We start from the raw sequence: 22,531 nt of genomic DNA on the forward strand, positions 1-22,531 counted from the left end.
AACAATTAATTCACAAAAACATTAAACAAAACTAGTGTTTTTCATGCACTGATCAGTTTTGAGATTTTGGTCTATTTTGCTCCCACATCGTGTCTCTTCTTTCAGACTGACGAGACGAAAACATCCAAAACACACATTTTAAGTGTTTATTTAATTTGCGTCTGTAGAAGTTTTTTCTCTTACTCCAAACTTTTTTTCCTCTCTTTATTCTGAAGGTTTATTCATATATTTTCCTCCTGAAAACGTGTTTGTTTTCTGTCTGTTGACAGTATTTTCTGATTTATGGAGTGATAAAAAGAGAAATACAAAATCCTCTCTGGAAAAACCTTTAATATGGCATTAAAATCAAACAGGACTTTTGAATTTAGCGTTATCCAATGTTCAGATTAATGCGCTGGAAATGAACACATTTGAGTAGTTAAGTGCAGATTCTGAACCCTTCAGAACCACCTGTTCTTTTATAGTTTTGCAGTTTAAAATAGATTTCTATTTTGTGAAAAGATTTTTGTTCAGGGTTTTATTGAAGGTAAAATTATTTTAAAATAATGAAATTATAAATTAATTTTATTAGGTAAAAAGTGATACGCTTTGCGTATATGCAGAATAAATAGAAAATGCTGGACAATGCAAATACCGAAAACACAGTGTCACATAGGAATATGGTTCATTCTTATTTAGAGATATTTCTAAATCTAGGGGACATTTGTTTTATTGTATTTTTAGATAACGTTTAAGCATTTAGTAAATGCACCACAAAGCTAGCAGATAAATTAAAAATTATAAAAAAAAAAAAAAGCCTTTAATTCAAACTGGTTACTTATGAAAATGTTTAAAAGATTGTCTGTGTGAGCATGAAAGGGTTAAGAACATCATATTTTACTTGAGCATAAGATGACAGGCTTTGATATATGCCACATTGTTGCCTTGTTTAATGCAACAAATTTAAAACTTCACTGATAAATCTTAACCATGCATTTAAGCATTATCTATTAACTCTTTAAGCAGCAAGCATTTCATGTTTTGTTTTGTTTTTTTTAATATAAATGTAAGAGCTGTGTTAATCATAACAGGAGAATTTACTTGCTAGATTATGAAAGTAAAATCTGCCAGTCGTCGTGAATATGTAGTTAGGGTTATGCTGCTTATGTTTAATTTTTGAAAATACCCAACACATTTATTAATCATTTATGACAAGCTGACGGTTATCACAATGATTTTGAAGAACATTTATCGAGAATATAAATTCTAAAGAGAACTTTCACTTTCAAAATAAATGTGCCAAAAGGTGGTTTTCACAGTGATGCAACAAAAATATTCTTAACTTAAACATTATGTTTTGTTATTAAAGAAGAAAGTTGCAATTAGGAAGTTTTTTTTCTTAATGTTTTGTGAATCCAGCCCTTGGATGTGTTGTACATGGTGTGCGTTGTTGTGTTACACCAGGACTGAAGGGCTGATAGAGTCACATGTCTCGTTATTAAACCACACATGTTATTCAGGAATCTGAACGATGTCAACACTTTAACGTCCTCGACAGGATTCTCCTCAGACTGATGCTTCAGTTGATCTGACCGCAGAAGACTAATCAGCTACAGTGATCTGTGTGCTGAAGCTGAGGATGGGACGCGTTCATGGGTTTTGCGTTGAGTGTTTCAGCCTTATATGATTCAATGAATCAAACTATGAAGACCCCACCAAAGGAAGAGGACGTTAGAGAGCCAAGAGCCAAAATTTAGAGGTTTTGGAAACTACCAGACAACAACATTGATCACATTTGCTACAAGAATAAGTGACGATTACATAGACTCTTTCTGAGGTCATTAGCAGCAGCGGCGGCGGCGGTGGAGGTCACAGGGGTCAGACGCCTGTCAGAAGTCAGTGTTCCTGGCTCAGGTTTTTCAGCAGGCGTAAGGTGGAGGCTTCTCGAAGGGCCCTAATGAGTGAGCGTAGAGCGAGGGAGCGTTTGGAGTCAGCATGTAGCCGCTGCTGTCCTGAGATGTGGATTGAGCCGGTGCGACTTGATTCATCCCGCTCTGAGACGCTGCTTGAGTCTCGTCAGACGGGGAGGTCGAGACCTCGGGGACGGACTGACCTGCAGCCGGATAACCGTTCAGATGCTGGAGAACGAGGATGAAGAATAATAAATTAACATCAGAAATGATGAGGTTAAATGTGTAGACTTTTTAGCAGCTGCTTGTTTAAACTACTTAGAGGTGGACGATATGATCAAATCTTTGCCATAAAAAAAGACATTTTCAACCACAGACATCATGATATGGTAATTCTGCCTGAAATCATAGATGTTACTAATTGAATTTAAAGCCATACTTACAAAACCCACCAACATTTAAATCTCTTAATAGAACAAAACTAACCGATATTTAAACCTTTAAATAGAACAAAACTGACTGATATTTAAATCTTTTAATAGAAAAAAACCGACAGATATTTTAATCTTTAAATAGAACAAAACTAACCGATATTTAAATCTTTTAACAGAACAAAACTGACTGATACTTAAATGTCTCTAGAACAAAACCAACCGATATTTCAACCTTTAAATAGAACAAAACTAACCAATGTTTAAATCTCTTAATAGAACAAAACCAACCGATATTTCAACCTTTAAATAGAACAAAACTAACCAATGTTTAAATCTCTTAATATAACAAAACCAACTGATATTTAAATCTCTTAATATAACAAAACCGACCGATTTTTAAATCTTTAAATAGAACAAAACTGACTGATATTTACATCTTTTAATAGAACAAAACTAACCTATACTTAAATGTTACTAGAACAAAACCAACCGATATTTAATCCTTTTAATAGAACAAAACTCACAGATACTCACAAAAATAACCAATATTTAAATTTGTTCCTAAAAGAAAACCAACCGATATTTAAATCTCTTAATAAAACAAAACTGACCAATATTTAAGTCTGTTTCTAGAACAAAACTGACCAATGTTTAAATTTCTTACTAAAACAAAAACAACCAATACCTAAAAAGCGCAAATAGAACAACACTAACCAATATTTAAATCTCTTAATGGAACAAAACCAACCAACAAAATCTTATAATACAACAAAACTGACTGACATTTAAACGTCGTAATAGAAAGACATTTTCTATAGTAATATTCAGTCCTGTTGGTGTCCTGATCATCTGACTGTCATGAGTACCAGAGGTTAGCTGGTTAGTGGTCCTCACCTGCATGGGCAGCGGGTAGTTTGGGTAGGCGGGTAGAGTTTGTCCGGAGGGGCAGAAGCCGGTGTAGGTGATCAGGTGTTGGGTGGGGTTGTACAGGATGTGAGGGGCCGGAGCCGGACTGGGTGTCATGTGATTGCGAGCTGCAGGAGCCTGAGCGCACACACACATCTACATCAACTACAGACTCATTAAGACACATGAATGTTTTTTCATGTTAAGCTATAATTCGGATAATGAGAATTATTGTTATGTTAAAGCTGATAATTGAAATTATACATCTAAATAGCTTTGTCTGCTTCTAATTTATATATATATATATATATATATATATATATATATATATATATATATATTTTTTTTTTTTTTTTTTAGAAAAATTTAATTAGTGAAATAAGTTGGGATGTAATGATTAACCGCTAGCCGGTTGAAAATCGATTAAAATATGTGACGATTCAAATCGGTTGAGATGCCAAACAAATCGCGATTCAATTAGGGGTAGGAGTTTATATGAAAGTATGTCTGAGGGGAACTTACTGTCTTTAGAAAAGTTTAGATGGTATTTTTTCTTTTCATCTTGCCTCTGTATAATGCATATTAAAGTTCACAAGTGCAGCGCTGCTTTGTTTACAGCGGAAACCAAGGAAACACTTAAAGCGCCATTCTGTTTTTGCTTCAAATTTCGAAATTATACAGTCTAATTTAGATTAAAAACTGCTTTGTTGCCATGGTCTGTCTGAATACTCGATTCTGATTGGCTGGCAGGTGTTGATTACGTGATTAAACTGACCAGGGGCCTGTACCATGAAGCCGGTTCAGACAGACCATGGCATAAATTCGTTTAACTGCACAGGCAGCAAAAATAATGCATTTTTCACTCAGAAACAGAATATTGCCAAAATTATCCACAATGTTTTGTTGGTTTTTTTACCCAAAAACTGAAAATTGGCAAAAAAATTATTCAATAATAATGCACTTTTTACTCAGAAACTGAGTATTGCCAAAATTATCCACAAATTATGCTTTTTTTTACTCAGAAAAAAAAAAAAAAAGTCATAGCTTATGCTACAAAGTTTTTGAGTGAAAAAAGCATTACTGACAAGTGATTTGGGCAATATTAAGAGAGCTATGATCAATCAGCTCCAAAAAGAAATACAAAACCTGTGCTGAAAGAAAATTAGGTTGGCAAAAAGATTGAATCCAAGATTTGGTGATAATATAACATAATGAGAAATGTATAAGCTTATATAAAGGCTGATCACTTTTGACCAGGAACGCCAAATTAGATTTGTTTGTTTTTTATTATTATTATTATTATTATTATTTAAAATAAAAAATAAGCCATCAAAACATTATGCTGTCCACTAAAAATGAGATATTGGTGATTGCAGTTTCATTACTGATAGATTGTGCATCTCTATAATCAAAACTGAACGCAGCTGGAATATATATAAAAAAAACATTCCAAAAAGTCAAAGTGCTATGCAATGTTGGATTAAAAATTAATTATACATTAAAAAATGTGATAGTTTTAATATAGAAAAATAAAAACTTTTCCGAGTGAGTCTGGTGGCTTCAGCATCTTGAATCACTGCATCTGTCATATAGCTGAATCTAAAAACACTGAGCAAACACTCATTTCATTTGTGTCTTGATGTGTTTCTGATGAATCCAGACTCACCAGGTCTTTGAAGGCTCCCAGTATGGCAGCGGTGATGATGCCCAGAAACACGCCGAGCACATTGAGCGTCACACAGGCCCACAGCAGACGGTACAGATTCACCACGTCCCAGCAGCTGCTCACACCCGTGAACTCATAGTACTGCACACGATAGTCCACGCTAACACACACACATGCGGTAAAACACTCAGTAACACACAGCTGTGCTGGAAATGCTCAGTGATTGATGCGTGTGCTTCACCTGTCACAGTGGAATAAGTCACAGCAGTAGCAGGTGTTGCTCTTCACCTTGAGTGTACACTGTTTACCGTAGGAATGACACTGAACCTGAACACAGCAAATCAACACGAATTAATCTAGTTTATACTTTAAACTTGACATTATGAACTATATTGTGGCTTTTATGACAACCTGATCATGATATTCCTCATGTGTGAGCTGCTTTCACTCTTAAAAATAAAGCTTCCAATAGAGGGTTTTGCAGTGATGCTGTAGAAGAACCATTCTTGGTTCCTCAAAGAACCTTTCAAATGAACCTTTTGAATGAACATTTCCAAAATTATCCACAAATAATTTTTTTACCCGAAAACTGAGAATTATTGCCAAAGTGATCCACAATTTCATCCAAACCACAAAATATTGCCAAAATTACCTTCAAATATTGTTTTTCTCTCAAAAACTGAATATTGGCAGAATTATCCAATATAATGCTTTTTTTTTTACTCAGAAACTGAATATTGCCAAAATTATCCACAAATCATGCTTGTTTTTTTTTTTTACCAAAAAACCTGAATATTGCCAAAATTGTCAGCAAATATTGTTTTTCACTCAAAAACTGAATATTGCCAGAATTATCCATAAATAATGTTTTTCACTCAGAAACTGAATATTGCCAAAATTACCTGTAAATATTTTGGTAACACTTTACAATAAGGTGTCGTTTGTTAACATTAGTTAATGTATTAACTAACATGAACAAACAATGATCAATACATTTATTACACTATTTATTCATCTTTGTTAACGTTAGTTAATAAAAATAGAGTTGTTCATGTTAGTTCACAGTGCATTAACTAATGTTAACAAACACAACTTGTGATTTTAATAATGCATTAGTAAATGCTGAAATTAACATTAACTGAGATTAAGAAATGCTGTAGAAGTATTGTTCATTCTTAGTTCATGTTAACTAATGTTGTTAACTAATGTTAACTAATGAACCTTATTGTAAAGTGTTACCAATATTTTTTACCCAAAAACCGAATATTGCCCAAATTATATGCATTTTATTTTTTTATTCGAAAAAAAGGATTATTGCCAAAATGATCCACAAATCATGGTCTTTTTTTTTTTTACCAAAAAAACTGAATATTGCCAAAATTGTCAGCAAACATTGTTTTTCACTCAAAAACTAAATATTGCCAGAATTATCCATAAATGAATTAATTTCCCTCTGGGAGTAATAAAGTATCTATCTATCTATCTATCTATCTAAATAATGTTTTTTTTTTACTCAAAAACTGAATATTGCCAAAATTATCCACAAATAATGCTTTTTCACTCAGAAACTGAATATTGCCAAAATTACCGGCAATTTTTATTTTATCCAAAAACTGAATATTGCCGAAATTATAAGCATTTTTTTTTACTCAAAAACCGATTATTGCCAAAATTATCCACAAATAATGCTTATTACAATTATTATTAAAATTGCATATTGCAAAAATTATCTGCCAATAGTGATTTTTTTCCACTCAAAAACTGAGATTCATAAGCTCAAATCAATAAGTCCTATGATCAATGCAGCTCCAAAAAAATTTTTATAAATTTTTTTTTTTTTTTTAAACAAAACCTGTCCTAACTGACAGAATACAAGAGTTGAATCCAAGATTTGGTGATTGGAGAGATTTACAAACAATTTTTAAAAGGCTGTTCATGTTCGACCAGCAGCACAGCAAAGCATCAATGCCAACAAAGAACGTTTATTTTTAAGAGTGTGAATAAAAGAGTCTGCCGAACTAATGATTGACCAGACTGAAGTCATGTTCATATCTGAGCAGCAGAGGGAAGCAGAGCACATGATCATACACCGAGTCCAACCGGTTCATCAGTGACTGATAATAACCAAAGCCATAATCATCATCAGCGTGTGGATTTCAGATGAACTCACCTCAGCGTAGTAATTGTCATAGCTGTAAGAAGAGCTGGAGTAAAACTCACAGCGGCCCTCCATCAGCGGCCTCCTGTCCTACACACACACAGAGAGACAGTACAGTACTCGTTATCTCAGGACTGATGTTTGATGAGCAGCATGCGAGCAGATACTCACGATGAACTCGGCCGCGATGATGCCGTCGATGATGGAGCAGAGAAAACACGACACCACACCCAGACTGATGAAGATGATGGATGCCACCAGCTGACCCACACAAACAAACACACACAAACACAGTTAAATCACCACCGCATGAAGGACACACACGTGAGGACATGAGAAAACAACACCATTATATCACCAGATCAATCGTATCTCAACCCCAAAATCAAACAAAAATGATTAGATCAAGTGTAATTGTGCAAACATCCACCTTCAGGAAGATCTTCACAAGCCTCCAAAACATCTCCTGAGGAGCATTTATTTCTTCATCTCTCAATCAGCAATGTATTGCATTGCATTATATGTTTGGATCATTTCAATCTCATCTTAATAAAACAAATTATTGGAGATATCGAGTGACGACTGATATTTAGATCATTTAATGTCAGTATCTGCTGCACTGCACTGCAAAAAATGATTTTCTTCCTTAGTATTTATATCTTGTTTTCTTGTGTAAATATCTGCAAATTCTGGAATTAAGATGCATTTACTTGACAAGTAAAATTACTTAAGATATTATGTCTTATTTTCTGAAAAATTTAACAAATTTTGTTTAGTTTTTGCATTAAAACAAGCAAAAATATCTGCCAGTGGGGTAAGAAAAATAATCTTGTTTAGCCTTAAGGTTATTTTTCTTACTCCATTGGCAGATATTTTTGCTTGTTTTAAGCAAAAACTAACAAAATTTGAATAATATTTTCAGAAAACAAGACAAAATATCTGTCAAGTAAATGCATCCTGATTCAAGAATTTTTAGATATTTATACTAGAAAACAAGACATAAATACTAAGGAAGAAAATATGTTTTGCAGTGTGTTATAAAGATCTCATTGATTTACATTACAAGCATCAGAATTTCATCATATAAATATCGAGTATTCAGAGTCTCTGAAAAATTTCTAATTTTTCCCCTCCATGTTTTTTACTGTATCATGCTATTTCAGCCTGATGGATCAAATATGATACTCAAAACACATGCAGTATTTTTTGGATTTTTAAAATATTTTGTCTAAAGTTTCAAAAAACTGTTTCATTAAAACATTAAATTTTTCTGACTATTATTTCATACGTCAGACTTTACAGGGTTACAATAATCAGAAATGAAACACAGAACAACAAATAAAACCATGTTCATGTTTAAAAACAACATACAACAAGTCGATGCAAGTTATCATTTCAAGATTTTGAATGATGAGCTGGAAATTTTCTTTATTTTTAGACTTTTAAAAAAAATTTTTTTAATGAAGACATCCCTAAAAGGAGGTGTGAGGTTTCGTCAGATTTAACTCACTTCTGAGCACAAATTTGTCTCCAAAATATATACTTGGGTAGGTTCAAACCATTGTATTTTTTGTATCACACACACACAGACACACACACACTCACTCACTCACTCTCTCACACACACACACACACAAACAGCTCTACGGTCTCCTGGTCTCCAGCGTGAGCTCGTAACTCCAGCGTCTGCATGTGGACTGACTGCAGTAATAAAGTAAATGCAGAGACGTGTGCGGCTCCGGTCTGCTGGCACAGGGCTTTATGGGTGATTTACTGTCCCGCTGGAACAGCAGCAGTAACACAGGAAAGGTCACTCTCTCATATACAGTCTCTTCAGGAGCCTCGTTGTGTGCTGGGTTTGTTTAATCACAGGCTCTGATTGGCTGATGAGCAGCTGATGATCAAACTCACATTCACACACGTGACCTGATCATCTGCCAGAGCCACTACTACAACAGATACATCAGAGGAACACCACACACATCATGATCACTAAAACTATTACAACACTATTTTTAACTGAAACTGAAAAAATATATATAATTAATACATGCAAAACTGAAAAAAAAAAAAAAAAGGAAATGTCGCCAGTTGACTGAAATAAGTTGAAGCACTAAAATGACTATCTGTGAATAATAATAATAATAATACAAATAAATAAATACCAAATATTATGTAAAAAAAAAAAAAAAAAATTAATATTAATCCTAAAACATGACCAAACACAAACAAATTTTTTTTTTTTACTAAAACTAAACTGAAAAAACAAAAATAAAATTGAATTCAAAATATTACTAAAAACCGTATATAAATAATACTAAAACAACACTGCCAATTTCACCAAACACTCTGCTTCAACATCTCACATTTTTATTTTTATATATTTTTTATTTTCATTCCAAAGGTTTACTGATAGAGCTTATACAATATGAAAATTTTGACATGATAGTAGTCAACAAATATGCAATGCTTCAATGAACAATTTTTAGTCTGTATTCAAATATACATGCTTTCATATATAATATAGTAAAAGAAAATGGGAATAAGTAGTATGTTAGAATTCATAGTATTTCATGTTGTTTTTAAAAGCAGCTAAACTGAGTGCATTTTCAGGATGTTTGGATGAAATAAACATTATCAAATATAATTCTCTCATTCGAGATGATTTTTGTTGAACTGGTTACAATCAGAGTGTTCTGGAGGTTGAATGTTTTAATAATGGCCTTAACTACAGCAATTATCAGCACACCACATTAACACTGTTATTGATACTGAACTGAATCTGAATTGATCTGAATAATGACTATTGCCTTCCGTAGAACTGCTTTACAGCTGAAATGAATTTGGCTCATAATTGATCAATTTTGCAACTTTAATAGTGTAAATTTCCTGTTTATTATTGTGAAGCTGCTTAGAAACAATCTGTATTGTATAAAGCACTGTAGAAATAAACGTGACAACATTAATAACAGTCATGAGCAAATGAGGTGATATTCTGGTGACAAACATATTTCAAATAAAACTAATTTCATGACACACATCAAATAAAGTCCCATCTAACTAACTAACTAACTGACTGACTGACTGTGTTTAGGTTCAGTGCCAGTACTAAAGCACTACTAACAGTGCACATTCAGTGTCCTGATGAACCCAGAGCGCTAGTAAAACACACACATCCTCTCATGCTAACTGACACATCACAGCTGGAACATCATCAATCACGCGTTAATAAGCTTTTAAATGGACCTGCAGCTTTTACGATCATGTAATTTTTCTGCTTAATTGCGCTAATTAAATCCTGAGTTTATTCACTGGTGATAAATGAGCCAAGGCAAGCATCACGTGACCTCCAGAACAAACCAATAAAACGAGTCCTTTGCGCTCAATAAAGCTCAAACCAGCGCTGACCTCCATCCAAACTTCACATTTCAGTCCAATTAAACTCAGAGCCGCCGATGGATTAAAGCCCATTTCTGCCACGGTATATAAAAGCATTTTAAAAAGTTAATTGCAAGTTTTTGTTTTACAATTCTTTTTTCTGCAAGATATAAACTTAAAATTCAGGGGAAAAAAGGGTCAGAATTGTGAGATTTTTTTTTTTCTGAATTCTGTTTTTATTGTGTATATCACTATTCAGAATTTACATCTCACAATACTGACTTTATATCTCGCAATTCTGACTTTACATTTCGCAATTCAGAGTTTACATCTCACTATTCTGACTTTACATCTCACTATTCAGAGTTTACATCTCACTATTCTGACTTTACATCTCACTATTCAGAGTTTACATCTCACTATTCTGACTTTACATCTCACTATTCAGTTTACACCTCACTACTCTGACTTTACATCTCACTATTCAGAGTTTACATCTCACTATTCTGACTTTACATCTCACTATTCTGACTTTACATCTCACTATTCTGACTTTACATCTCGCTATTCTGACTTTACATCTTGCAATTCTGACTTTACATCTCACTATTCTGACTTTACATCTCACTATTCTGACTTTACATCTCGCAATTCAGAGTTTACATCTCACTATTCTGACTTTACATCTCACTATTCAGAGTTTACATCTCACTATTCTGACTTTACATCTCACTATTCTGACTTTACATCTCACTATTCAGAGTTTACATCTCACTATTCTGACTTTACATCTCACTATTCTGACTTTACATCTCACTATTCTGACTTTACATCTCGCTATTCTGACTTTACATCTTGCAATTCTGACTTTACATCTCACTATTCTGACTTTACATCTTGCAATTCTGACTTTAAATCTCACTATTCTGACTTTACATCTCGCAATTCAGTTTACATCTCACTATTCAGAGTTTACATCTCACAATTCTGACTTTACATCTCACTATTCTGACTTTACATCTCGCAATACTGACTTTACATCTCGCAATTCTGAGTTTACATCTCACTATTGTTTACATTTCGCAATTCAGTTTACATTTCGCAATTCTGACTTTACATTTCACTATTCAGAGTTTACATCTCACAATACTGACTTTACATCTCGCAATTCTGACTTTACATCTCGCAATTATGTTCAAGTTTGCTTTATTTATATAGCACATTTAAAAACAGCAAGCACGGCTGACCAAAGTGCTGAACTGACAAAGACATAAAACATAAAACAAAGACATCCGTCTTTCGGATGAGACGTTAAACCGAGGTCCTGACTCTCTGTGGTCATTAAAAATCCCATGACACTCATCGTAAAGAGTAGGGGTGTAACCCCGGTGTCCTGGCCAAATTCCCTCCACTGGCCCTTGTCTATCATGGCTTCCTAATAATCCCCATCCACTTGATTGGCTCTATGACACTCTCTCCTCTCCACCTGTAGCTGGTGTGCGGTGAGCGCACTGGCGCCGTTGTCCTGTGGCTGCCGTCGCATCATCCAAGTGGATGCTGCACACTGGTGGTGGTTGAGGAGAGACTCCCCACATGATTGTAAAGCACTTTGGGTGTATTGCAATACACATTAAAGCGCTATATAAATGCCTCATTCATTCATTCATAAAAACACAGGTCAACCCACAGATTCACACCATAAACTCACAGTGAATTAAAAGCCAAAGAAAAGAAATAGGTTTTAAGAGATGATTTAAAAACAGTTAAAGACTGTGCCAATCTGATATAGGCTGGAAGGCTGTTCCACAGCCTAGGGTCAGCAACCGCAAAGGCTCTATCCCCTCTATGCTTTAACCGTGATCTGGGGACAGAGAGAAGTCTTTGATCACCACACCTCAGATTTCGAGTAGGATTGTATGGATGAAGTTGATCAGATAGATAGCTCGGTGCCAGATTATTTATAGATTTATAAACATAGAGAAGAATTTTAAACTCAATTCTAAGATGCATAGGTAACCAATGTAACGATTTCAGATTTCAGCGGCATTTTGTACTAATTGTAGACTAACGATGGAAGATTTAGAAATGCCAAGATAAAGAGAGTTGCAGTAATCCAAGCAAGTTGTAATGAGCGCATGGATAGCAATCCCTAAAGTTTTCAAAGAGAGAAAAGATTTAATTTTAGAGAGAAGACGTAGCTGGAAAAAACAGGAACTAATAACCGCATTTATTTGTTTATCAAATTTAAGACTCTGATCCCAGAAAACACCTAGGTTCGTAATACAGGAAGAAGTAAAAGGAGCAAGGTAGTCCAGATTGATACTTCTGCTCCCTGAATTTTCACTAGGGCTAAAGACTATAACCTCGTTTTTGATTCATTCAGACATAGAAAATTTTGAGAGAACCACGTTTTCACTTCATCCAGGCATGCAAAAAGAGATTCCAGAGCAGCACGTTTATTTTGTTTCAGAGGAAGATAAATTTGGGTATCATCTGCATAGCAGTGAAATGATACACCATGCTTTCTGAAAATAGAGCCCAAAGGAAGTAAATACAAAGAAAAAAGAATGGGTGCGAGAATAGAACCCTGCGGCACTCCACAGGAAAGTTTAGCAGGCAATGAAGAAAAATTGCCCAATCTGACAGAGAAACTTCTATTTGTTAAATATTTGTTATTCTATTTTGTTAAAACAGTTCCCCGGATGCCCACAAAATATTCTAGTGAAGATAAAAGAGTTTTATGATCAACTGTATCAAAAGCCGAGGTTAAGTCTAACAGAATTAGGATAACAGAGTCACCAGAGTCAGTCGTCAACATAATATCATTAAGGACCGGTAATAAAGCAGACTCTGTGCTATGCAGAGGCTTAAAACCAGACTGGAAGGTTTCAAAAATATGATTTGCACTAAGGAAAGACTGTATCTGAATAAACAGTTTTCTCGAGTGCTTTTGTAATAAACGGAAGATTTGAGATGGGTCGAAAACTATTAAAATTACTAGCATCAAGAGAAGGTTTCTTAAGAAGAGGAGTCACAGTAGCTTCTTTGAGGCTATCAGGTATTGTCACTGAAACTAGACATTTATTCAGAAACAACACCAAACTAGGGCCAACCGAGTCGAAAATTTGTTTTAAAATACGTGGAGGGAGAACATCATGAGAGCAAAAAGAAGGTTTCAAATGGTCGATAGTTTCTTTGAGAGACTGGAGAGAAACTGGATCAAAATCACTCCATATGGCTGAAGAACAGCAAAATTCAGGTGAAACATTAGCAAGTGGTTGCAACTGAGATCTCAGAGTAGTAATCTTATCACAGAAAAACCTTGAGAAACCTTCACATAATGACACTGAGGGATTTGAAATCACATTTACAGGAGGATTTAACACAGAATTTATAACAAAAATAAGGCTTTAGAGCTATGATGATTCTTTGCAATTAAATTAGAAAAATACTTAGACTTAGCGTATTTCACTGCTTTCTGAAAAGTAGCAAAACAGTCTTTAAGCATTTCATATGAAATTTGCAATTTGTCCTTTTTCCATTTTTGTTCAGCTCTTCTACAAGCTTGCCTCAGAGAGTGGATGTTATCATTGAGCCATGGTTCAGTTTTAGGTTTAGACTTCTTAGGTTTAAGAGGAGCAGTGGTATTCAAAACCTCTGAACAAGCAGTATTAAACAGACTAAGATGCTGTTCAGCATCCAAGTCAGGCAAAAATGACTCCAGGGACAATTATGACTTTACATCTCGCAATTCTGACTTTACATTTCACTATTCGGAGTTTATATCTCACTATTCAGAGTTTACATCTCACTATTCGGAGTTTACATCTCACTATTCAGAGTTTACATCTCGCAATTCTGACTTTACATCTCACTATTCAGAGTTTACATCTCACTATTCAGAGTTTACATCTCACTATTCAGAGTTTACATCTCGCAATTCTGAGTTTACATCTCACTATTGGGAGTTTACATCTCACTATTCAGAGTTTACATCTCGCAATTCTGACTTTACATCTCGCAATTCTGACTTTACATCTCGCAATTCTGACTTTACATCTCACTATTCAGAGTTTACATTTCGCAATTCTGACTTTACATTTCACTATTCAGAGTTAACATCTCACTATTGGGAGTTTACATCTCACTATTCAGAGTTAACATCTCGCAATTCTGACTTTACATTTCGCAATTCAGAGTTTACATCTCACTATTCAGAGTTTACATCTCGCAATTCTGACTTTACATTTCACTATTCAGAGTTTACATCTCGCAATTCTGACTTTACATCTCGCAATTCTGAGTTTACATCTCACTATTCTGATTTTACATCTTGCCAAATTCTGACTTTACATCTCACTATTCAGAGTTTACATCTCACTATTCAGAGTTTACATCTCGCAATTCTGACTTTACATCTCGCAATTCTGACTTTACATCTCGCAATTCTGACTTTACATCTCGCAATTCTGACTTTACATCTCACTATTCAGAGTTTACATTTCGCAATTCTGAGTTTACATCTCACTATTCAGAGTTAACATCTCGCAATTCTGACTTTACATCTCACTATTCAGAGTTTACATCTCGCATAATTCTGACTTTACATCTCGCAATTCTGAGTTTACATCTCGCAATTCTGACTTTACATTTCACTATTCAGAGTTTACATCTCACTATTCAGAGTTTACATCTCACTATTCAGAGTTAACATCTCACTATTCTGACTTTACATCTCGCAATTCTGACTTTACATCTCGCAATTCTGACTTTACATCTCACTATTCAGAGTTAACATCTCGCAATTCTGACTTTACATCTCACTATTCTGAGTTTACATCTCACTATTGGGAGTTTACATCTCACTATTCAGAGTTTACATCTCGCATAATTCTGACTTTACATTTCGCAATTCAGAGTTTACATCTCACTATTCAGAGTTTACATCTCGCAATTCTGACTTTACATCTCGCAATTCTGACTTTACATCTCGCAATTCTGAGTTTACATCTCACTATTCTGATTTTACATCTTGCCAAATTCTGACTTTACATCTCACTATTCAGAGTTTACATCTCACTATTCAGAGTTTACATCTCGCAATTCTGACTTTACATCTCGCAATTCTGACTTTACATCTCGCAATTCTGACTTTACATCTCGCAATTCTGACTTTACATCTCACTATTCAGAGTTAACATCTCGCAATTCTGACTTTACATCTCACTATTCTGAGTTTACATCTCACTATTGGGAGTTTCCATCTCACTATTCAGAGTTAACATCTCGCAATTCTGACTTTACATCTCACTATTCTGAGTTTACATCTCACTATTGGGAGTTTCCATCTCACTATTCAGAGTTAACATCTCGCAATTCTGACTTTACATTTCGCAATTCAGAGTTTACATCTCACTATTCAGACTTTACATCTCGCAATTCTGACTTTACATCTCGCAATTCAGAGTTTACATCTCACTATTCAGAGTTTACATCTCACTATTCAGAGTTTACATCTCACTATTCAGAGTTTACATCTCACTATTCAGAGTTTACATCTCACTATTCAGAGTTTACATCTCATAATTCTAACTTTACATCTTGCAATTCTGTTTTTCCTCTGAAATTTTTAATTCATATCTCCACCGCAGAAAAAAAGGGAAAAAAGGGTAATTTTGACTTTTTATCTCGCATTCTGAGTTTATATCTTGCAATTCTGACTTTATATCTCATAATTCTGACTTTATCTCACAATTCTGACTTTACATTTTTCAGTGCTGTATGTCAGTAGTTTTACAGTAATATTTATATTTAACTACTGTATACCCATGCTTCATTCAAATGATTTGTTTCACCACTATCATGCTTTTTTTCCCAGGTGCAGTTGTTTATTAGTTTCTGACAAATAATAATGAGATTTTACTTCAGCTGGTTTCTTGAAGACCAGCGGTTCAGTTCGAGAGGTTACAGGACGTCTAACCTACAAACCCTGAACACTGACGCTTTAAAGATGCATGTGTGAAGCTCCATGTCAGCGATCAGTAACCCAACACCGGCTCTCTGGTTACCCGTCAGCACTCCAGCTTATCCTAGCTCTACTAACTAACTACATCCACAAACCAACTGAGTTAATTAACAACTCAAACAGACACGCACACGTGTTCGGCTTCAGCTCAGTGAAGCTCATGAACTGGTTTGTGCTGTGATGAATCCAGCACGGGTTATACAAGCAGTCATAAACGTTCAAGGGCAGATGTTGTAGTGCTCACTGCTCATGTATTTGAAGGGAGCGAGTGGGTCTCGGGAAATAACGACACAAATAGAGGAGTGTCTGAGATGAAGGTGAAGAAGAGAAATACAAAAGATCTCATTCATTCAAACACATTAACACTGATTCATCTGCACTGAATCATAAAGGATTCTGATTTATTAAATCCATTCTTTTATGGAAACACATCCTGCTGCCTAAATAACTCAATTACTCCTAATGCCATACTAATCAATAACAAGATTTTTGTTAACATTTTAATGTCATTATTTAATCAAAGTCGAATAGTTTTGGTTAGACTGCTTTAAAATTAATCTCTTAAACTTCTTCAGTCTATCAAAAGCATTTACTGAAACTAAACTGCAGAAATTTTAAACACATCCTTTCTCTCTCATCACATTTAGTTCAATTATATTCCATTTATTTATTTTTTAAAGCATGTTAAAAACAACATGCTGATCCAATGTCAAATGATCCATAAAACAAAAGCAAAAAGCATCAATCCAATAATAAGACTCAAACAGAAGAACATTCAAGATCTGTAAACAGATCCAAACTCATGACAATCATTCAGGGTCTGGATTTTTAAAAACTACAGAACCAGTTCTGAATAAAAACTGCTTCTCAATCTGAAAGTATTTCACTTTATCCTCCGGTTTCATGTTGGCTTTAACAAAGCGTTACATAATGGATGAATCTGAGAAGATCTTGTTCTCTGAAGGCTGAAGGTGAACATCTGAATCATCATCACCCTGACGTCTCATTCCATTGTAGTCATAATTCTGCAGCGTTTGACCTCGAAACTTTCTGGCAATAATGTTCTGGTCACTTCCGCAATTCTCCGAGGGGTCAGAGGTCACGGGACTGAGTCTGCAGTGACGCTCAGGAAATGGAAGCTGAAGCTGCAGTGTGATACGGGCTGTTGCACATTAATGTGTTCACCTGAGCGCCTGGATTCAGCTTACCAGCACTGTGTGTGTGTGTCAGGTGTATGTATAGAACTGTCCTGTGTGCAGGGGTGTGTGCATTAAGATTTTGTGAATGAGTGTGTGTGTGTTGTTCATTAAATTTTAAAGGATGTACTGGGATCAGAGCCCGGGACACAACAGAAGCCTAAATCACACACAGACCAACAACACGTCGCCATGGTTACAGACCCACAACTTCCCTTCACCATGGTAACCATGGTGTGTGTGTCTGTGTGTGGTTTATTACCAGGGTCTAAAATTAACAACTGACAGTTACAAACATTTTATACATTTTGCTGGTTGGCTGCTCACAGTATCCTAATATCAAAGCAACTCAATTACATATTAAAAAAATAAACAGTTTGATGGCTGGTAAAAATATTGAATTCACTCATCATTAACAGGTGTGTCAAAACATTAATTTTGGACCCTGTTTGTGATAGAGTTGCTAAACCAGGTTACAGCATCATTAATACAAGATTCAGCTGTCAGAACATGATGAGGAACACCCTAGCAACCACACCAAACACCCTAGCATCCACACTGAACACCCTAGAAACCACAATGAACACCCTAGCAACCACACCAAACACCCTAGCATCCACACCGAACACCCTAGTAACCACAACAAACACACAGTCGCCTTAGTAACCATACAGTCACCTTAGCAACCATACTGAACATCCTATCAACCATAACAAACACCCTAGCTACCACATTGAACACCATAGAAACCACACCAAACACAGTCACCTTAGCAACCACAGTCACCTTAGAAACCACACTGAATAATAGTGTCAATTACAGTCACATAGCAACACCCTAGCAACCACACTGAACACCCTAGAAACCACACTGAACAATAGTGACAATAGTGTCAATTACAGTCACATAGAAACCACACTGAACACATCACAGTCCATGGCAATACTCTATTAATGATACTGAAGACATTACTGTCACCTAGCAACACCTTAACAACCACATTGCACATTAGTTGCATTGCAACACCCTAGCAACCACACTGAACAAATTTCAGTCCATAGCAACACCCTAGCAACCACACTAAACACATCAGTTCATAGCAACACCCTAGCAACCACACCAAACAATACTGACAAGTGTCAATTGCAGTCACATAGCAACACACTAGCACCCACACTAAACATCACAGTCCATAGCAGTACTCTAACAACAACACTAAAGGCATTACTGTCACCAAGCAACACTCTAGCAACCACACTACACATTAGTTGAATAGCAACACCCTAGCAACCACACTGAACACATTACAGTCCATAGCAACACCCTAGCAACCACACTGAACCCTGTACAGTTCATAGCAATACTCTAGCAATGATACTGAAGACATTACTGTCACTTAGCAACACCTTAAAAACCACACTGCACACATAGCAACACCCTAGCAACCACATGGAACATTATAGTTACATAGCAATGCCTTTGCATCACGTCAGTGAGTTTTACATGGGAAAACAGCAAACATCTGGTTTCTATAAGGCTGTGAGTTGAGTTGGACTGAAGACAGGCCGCAGCTCCTTGAGCCCAGCGATCATCAATGCTAATATAATTCGGCTAAAGCTCCACCTGAACCATCAGCCAATCACTTTCAGCATTACTGACCACATATCCAATCACACTCATCGACCTGACGGCGGATGTGCCTCGTGTTCCCGACTAAAACGAGTAATATTATCTGAAATATATTTCACGGGGACAGAAATAAACCTCACTGAAATACAATGGCTGTAATTGTATTGATGAGCCATTACGTCGCTCAGAGAGCCGATAGTTCATCTAAAATACACCGTAAAGCCATTTTGAGATGGATTTGGGCTGGTTGTACTCACCATCGGCCTGCGATTCTCCACCAGGTTCAGACCAACGATTCCCAAGAATGCTCCAAAACTCAGCTGCCATCGAGAAGAGAACAAACTTGATTTAACTTAATATCTTGACCAGTGTTGGGGGTAATGCATTACAAGTTACGTAATCAGATTACTTTTTTCAAATACTAACTAGTAAAGTAATGCATTACTTTTTAATTTACAAGAAAATATCTGTTACTTTTTAAAATAAGTAACGCCAGTAACTTTGTTTCCCATTTATTGATTGGCAGCTCTGCTGTCCTCATGTTGAGAGAAATCAGGAGTAAGATGTTACTTTAGTGCTAGAATAAATGTGAACGTGCATTAATTCATCTCTCACAAAAACAAAACAGATTCAGTATTCTCAAAATGAATAAACAGTGAAATGCAACTGATGCAATATGATGCAAACCTGCAATAATTAAATATGTTAAATAAGACGAATATCATTTATGTATCTAATCCCATTTTATTAACCAATGTCTTTACTGCTGACCTTTGATGATCCAATTCAATCATACTAATAAGCAAAAATCACTCTAGATAATCTAACATTTGTTATTGTGGAAGAGTGTTCTACTGTTAGATGTGAATTTACTTTTCCTTCAAGCTTTTGGTGTGAAAGGGCTTCTACGTTTGCCGAAAATAGAACTCTTTATATTAAAAACAAACAAGCAAGCCCAGCCCAGATTTGAAAAGTAACGCAAAAGTAACGTAAAGCATTACTTTTCATAAAAAGTAACGCAATTAGTTACTTTTTTTTTTAGGGAGTAACACAATATTGTAATGCATTACTTTTAAAAGTAACTTTCCTCAACACTGATCGTGACTCTATCTTCATCAGCAAAATAATGACAGACTGCTGTTTTATTGCTCCAATGAAAGGACAAAACAAAGAGTTGATTAAAGTGATGATGTGGAGTCACTCACTATAATCCCGGGATAGTATCCAGACACGGCCACGTTATCCGTCTGTGTGGCCGACAGCAGCCCGACCACCAGAACCAGAACAGAGAGTCCAAACAGAGACACCGAACACCAGAGAGCCGTACGCCGCCGCTTCACAAACACATCTGGACAAACAACACACACTCATACAGCTGTGCACTAGTATTGATGCATGTAAACTATATTATCAGCCGGCTCTAAAACATTACACACATAACAGATCCAAGTGTTCTCTGAACACAAAACATTTCAATGTTTTAAAACAATGTTTCAAATGTTTTTATGGGAACATTCCATTGTATCATTTTTAAACATTATGGGAACGTTACATTTGATTGTTCTCTGAACGTTCTGAAACAAGTGGTAACATTTAAAAAATGTTAGTTGAACATTTAAAACTACGGTGATGCATTGCTGCCACACACATATTTTTTCCACTCAATTATGTCGTAATAAGATGTTATGTAGTTTTAACGACAACTTTTCTCGTAATAACGAGATGTTATTTTGTTAAAACGACAATTATCTCGTTACAATTACATCTTTTCTCATAATTATGAGATGTTTTCTTGTTAAAACAACATTTTTTTTTCTCGTAATAACGACATATGTCATAAAAACGATATGTTATAATAGATATATGGTAGCCTATATTATGTGAGCGAGCTGATTGTCCGTGCTACTGTCCTGACATAAACGAGGATCTGCAGGCTGCTGAAGTTATGAAATGCACTGTTTTAAATGTATTTTAATGTAATGGTTTTAATTTGTAGTGGCATGTTTATTAGGATTAATCTCCAATCTGTCTACAACATAGTGCTATCCAATAACTGCACTCAGACCCATGACTCATTTATGATTGAATATGGACTCTGGGCTTGGAATATTTCTTTATTTGAATGACTGAAGTGTGATTTAACAACAAATTGAAATATGAACAAAAAGAAACGAGAAAACATCTCGTTATTATGAGAAAAGATGTCGTTAAAACGACATAATTGAGTGGAAAAAATAATGTGTGTGTGGCAGCAATGCGTCACCGTATAAAACATTTCAACAATGTATAAGTAATGTTTGCGTTCTAACGTTTTGAGAACCTAATTAAAGACCTGATAACTTTGAACAAACATTCAATTAACGTGTTCATAACTTTGAGAGAACCTTGACAGAACGTTCTGAGAATGTTCCCTCAACTGCTTGCTCATGTCTTTCTTGGTTATAGGAACGTCATCTAATCAGATAAATGTGACTATAAGGCATGAATATATTAAGATATTATAAACATTAACATCATGATTTTCTGTAAAGCTGCTTTCAAAAATCGCTATACAAATAAAATATTGTGTTTTATACTGCAAAATAACATTTACAGTAAACATGCCAAAATGTAAAACTGCACTGCATTTCATGCAATGATGAGGATAAAAACACGGCAGGTGTGACCTTATATTTCAACCAAAAGTTACTTGTCCTTGTTTTATCATCATGCATGCAAGCTTTATAAACACATTTGAGACCCAATAGAATATTTGCACTTTCTGGCCACACTTTATTCAATCTATAAATAAATAAAAATGTGTTATTGACTATTGAAATGAACAGCAACTTATTCAAATTTAACAGACACGAACCACTTTTCTCAAAGACAGGATAGATTTCATGAAGTAATTAATGCATGAACTTGCTCTCCTCACAGATGCTCGTCATGTATGAGAGAATAAAGTCAGTCAGTCACAATAATAATGATATGCCGTTATTACAGATGAGCTGATGTTATTATTATGATCACTTTATGCGGAACTCACCTGCGGGATCCGCGTTGGTCTGCGGCGCGTTCTGTGGCTGCTGCATCGCGTCTGTCTGATGTCTGATATTTCACGCACAGAATTTAATTCACAAAAATAAAGTTTATAAAGAGACTTTTCCTCCGTGTTTACAGTAATCCCGCGTCAGTGCCGCAGCGGAGAGACAGGTAAAGCGATGCGCGCGCGGGACTGACGCATGACGCTCCCGTTACAAGAGACCAC

The 22,531-nt window shown here is 35.4% G+C and overlaps 1 protein-coding gene across 1 annotated transcript; it reads right to left on the minus strand.

Annotated features, from left to right (window-relative positions):
* Nucleotides 1-400: 400 nt before the first annotated feature.
* LOC131525224 (transmembrane protein 255B) lies at nucleotides 401-22,531 on the minus strand. The gene is made up of 9 exons (XM_058752633.1): nucleotides 22,310-22,531; nucleotides 20,487-20,629; nucleotides 19,539-19,601; nucleotides 7,225-7,314; nucleotides 7,066-7,143; nucleotides 5,137-5,222; nucleotides 4,896-5,055; nucleotides 3,218-3,367; nucleotides 401-2,117 (listed from the first exon to the last, which is right to left on the minus strand). The coding sequence occupies exons 1-9, from the start codon at nucleotides 22,353-22,355 to the stop codon at nucleotides 1,899-1,901; spliced, it is 1,035 nt and encodes a 344-aa protein (XP_058608616.1). The 5' UTR covers nucleotides 22,356-22,531; the 3' UTR covers nucleotides 401-1,898.

The sequence above is a fragment of the Onychostoma macrolepis genome, chromosome 01 (genome assembly GCF_012432095.1).
Source record: "Onychostoma macrolepis isolate SWU-2019 chromosome 01, ASM1243209v1, whole genome shotgun sequence".
Lineage (NCBI taxonomy): Eukaryota > Metazoa > Chordata > Actinopteri > Cypriniformes > Cyprinidae > Onychostoma > Onychostoma macrolepis.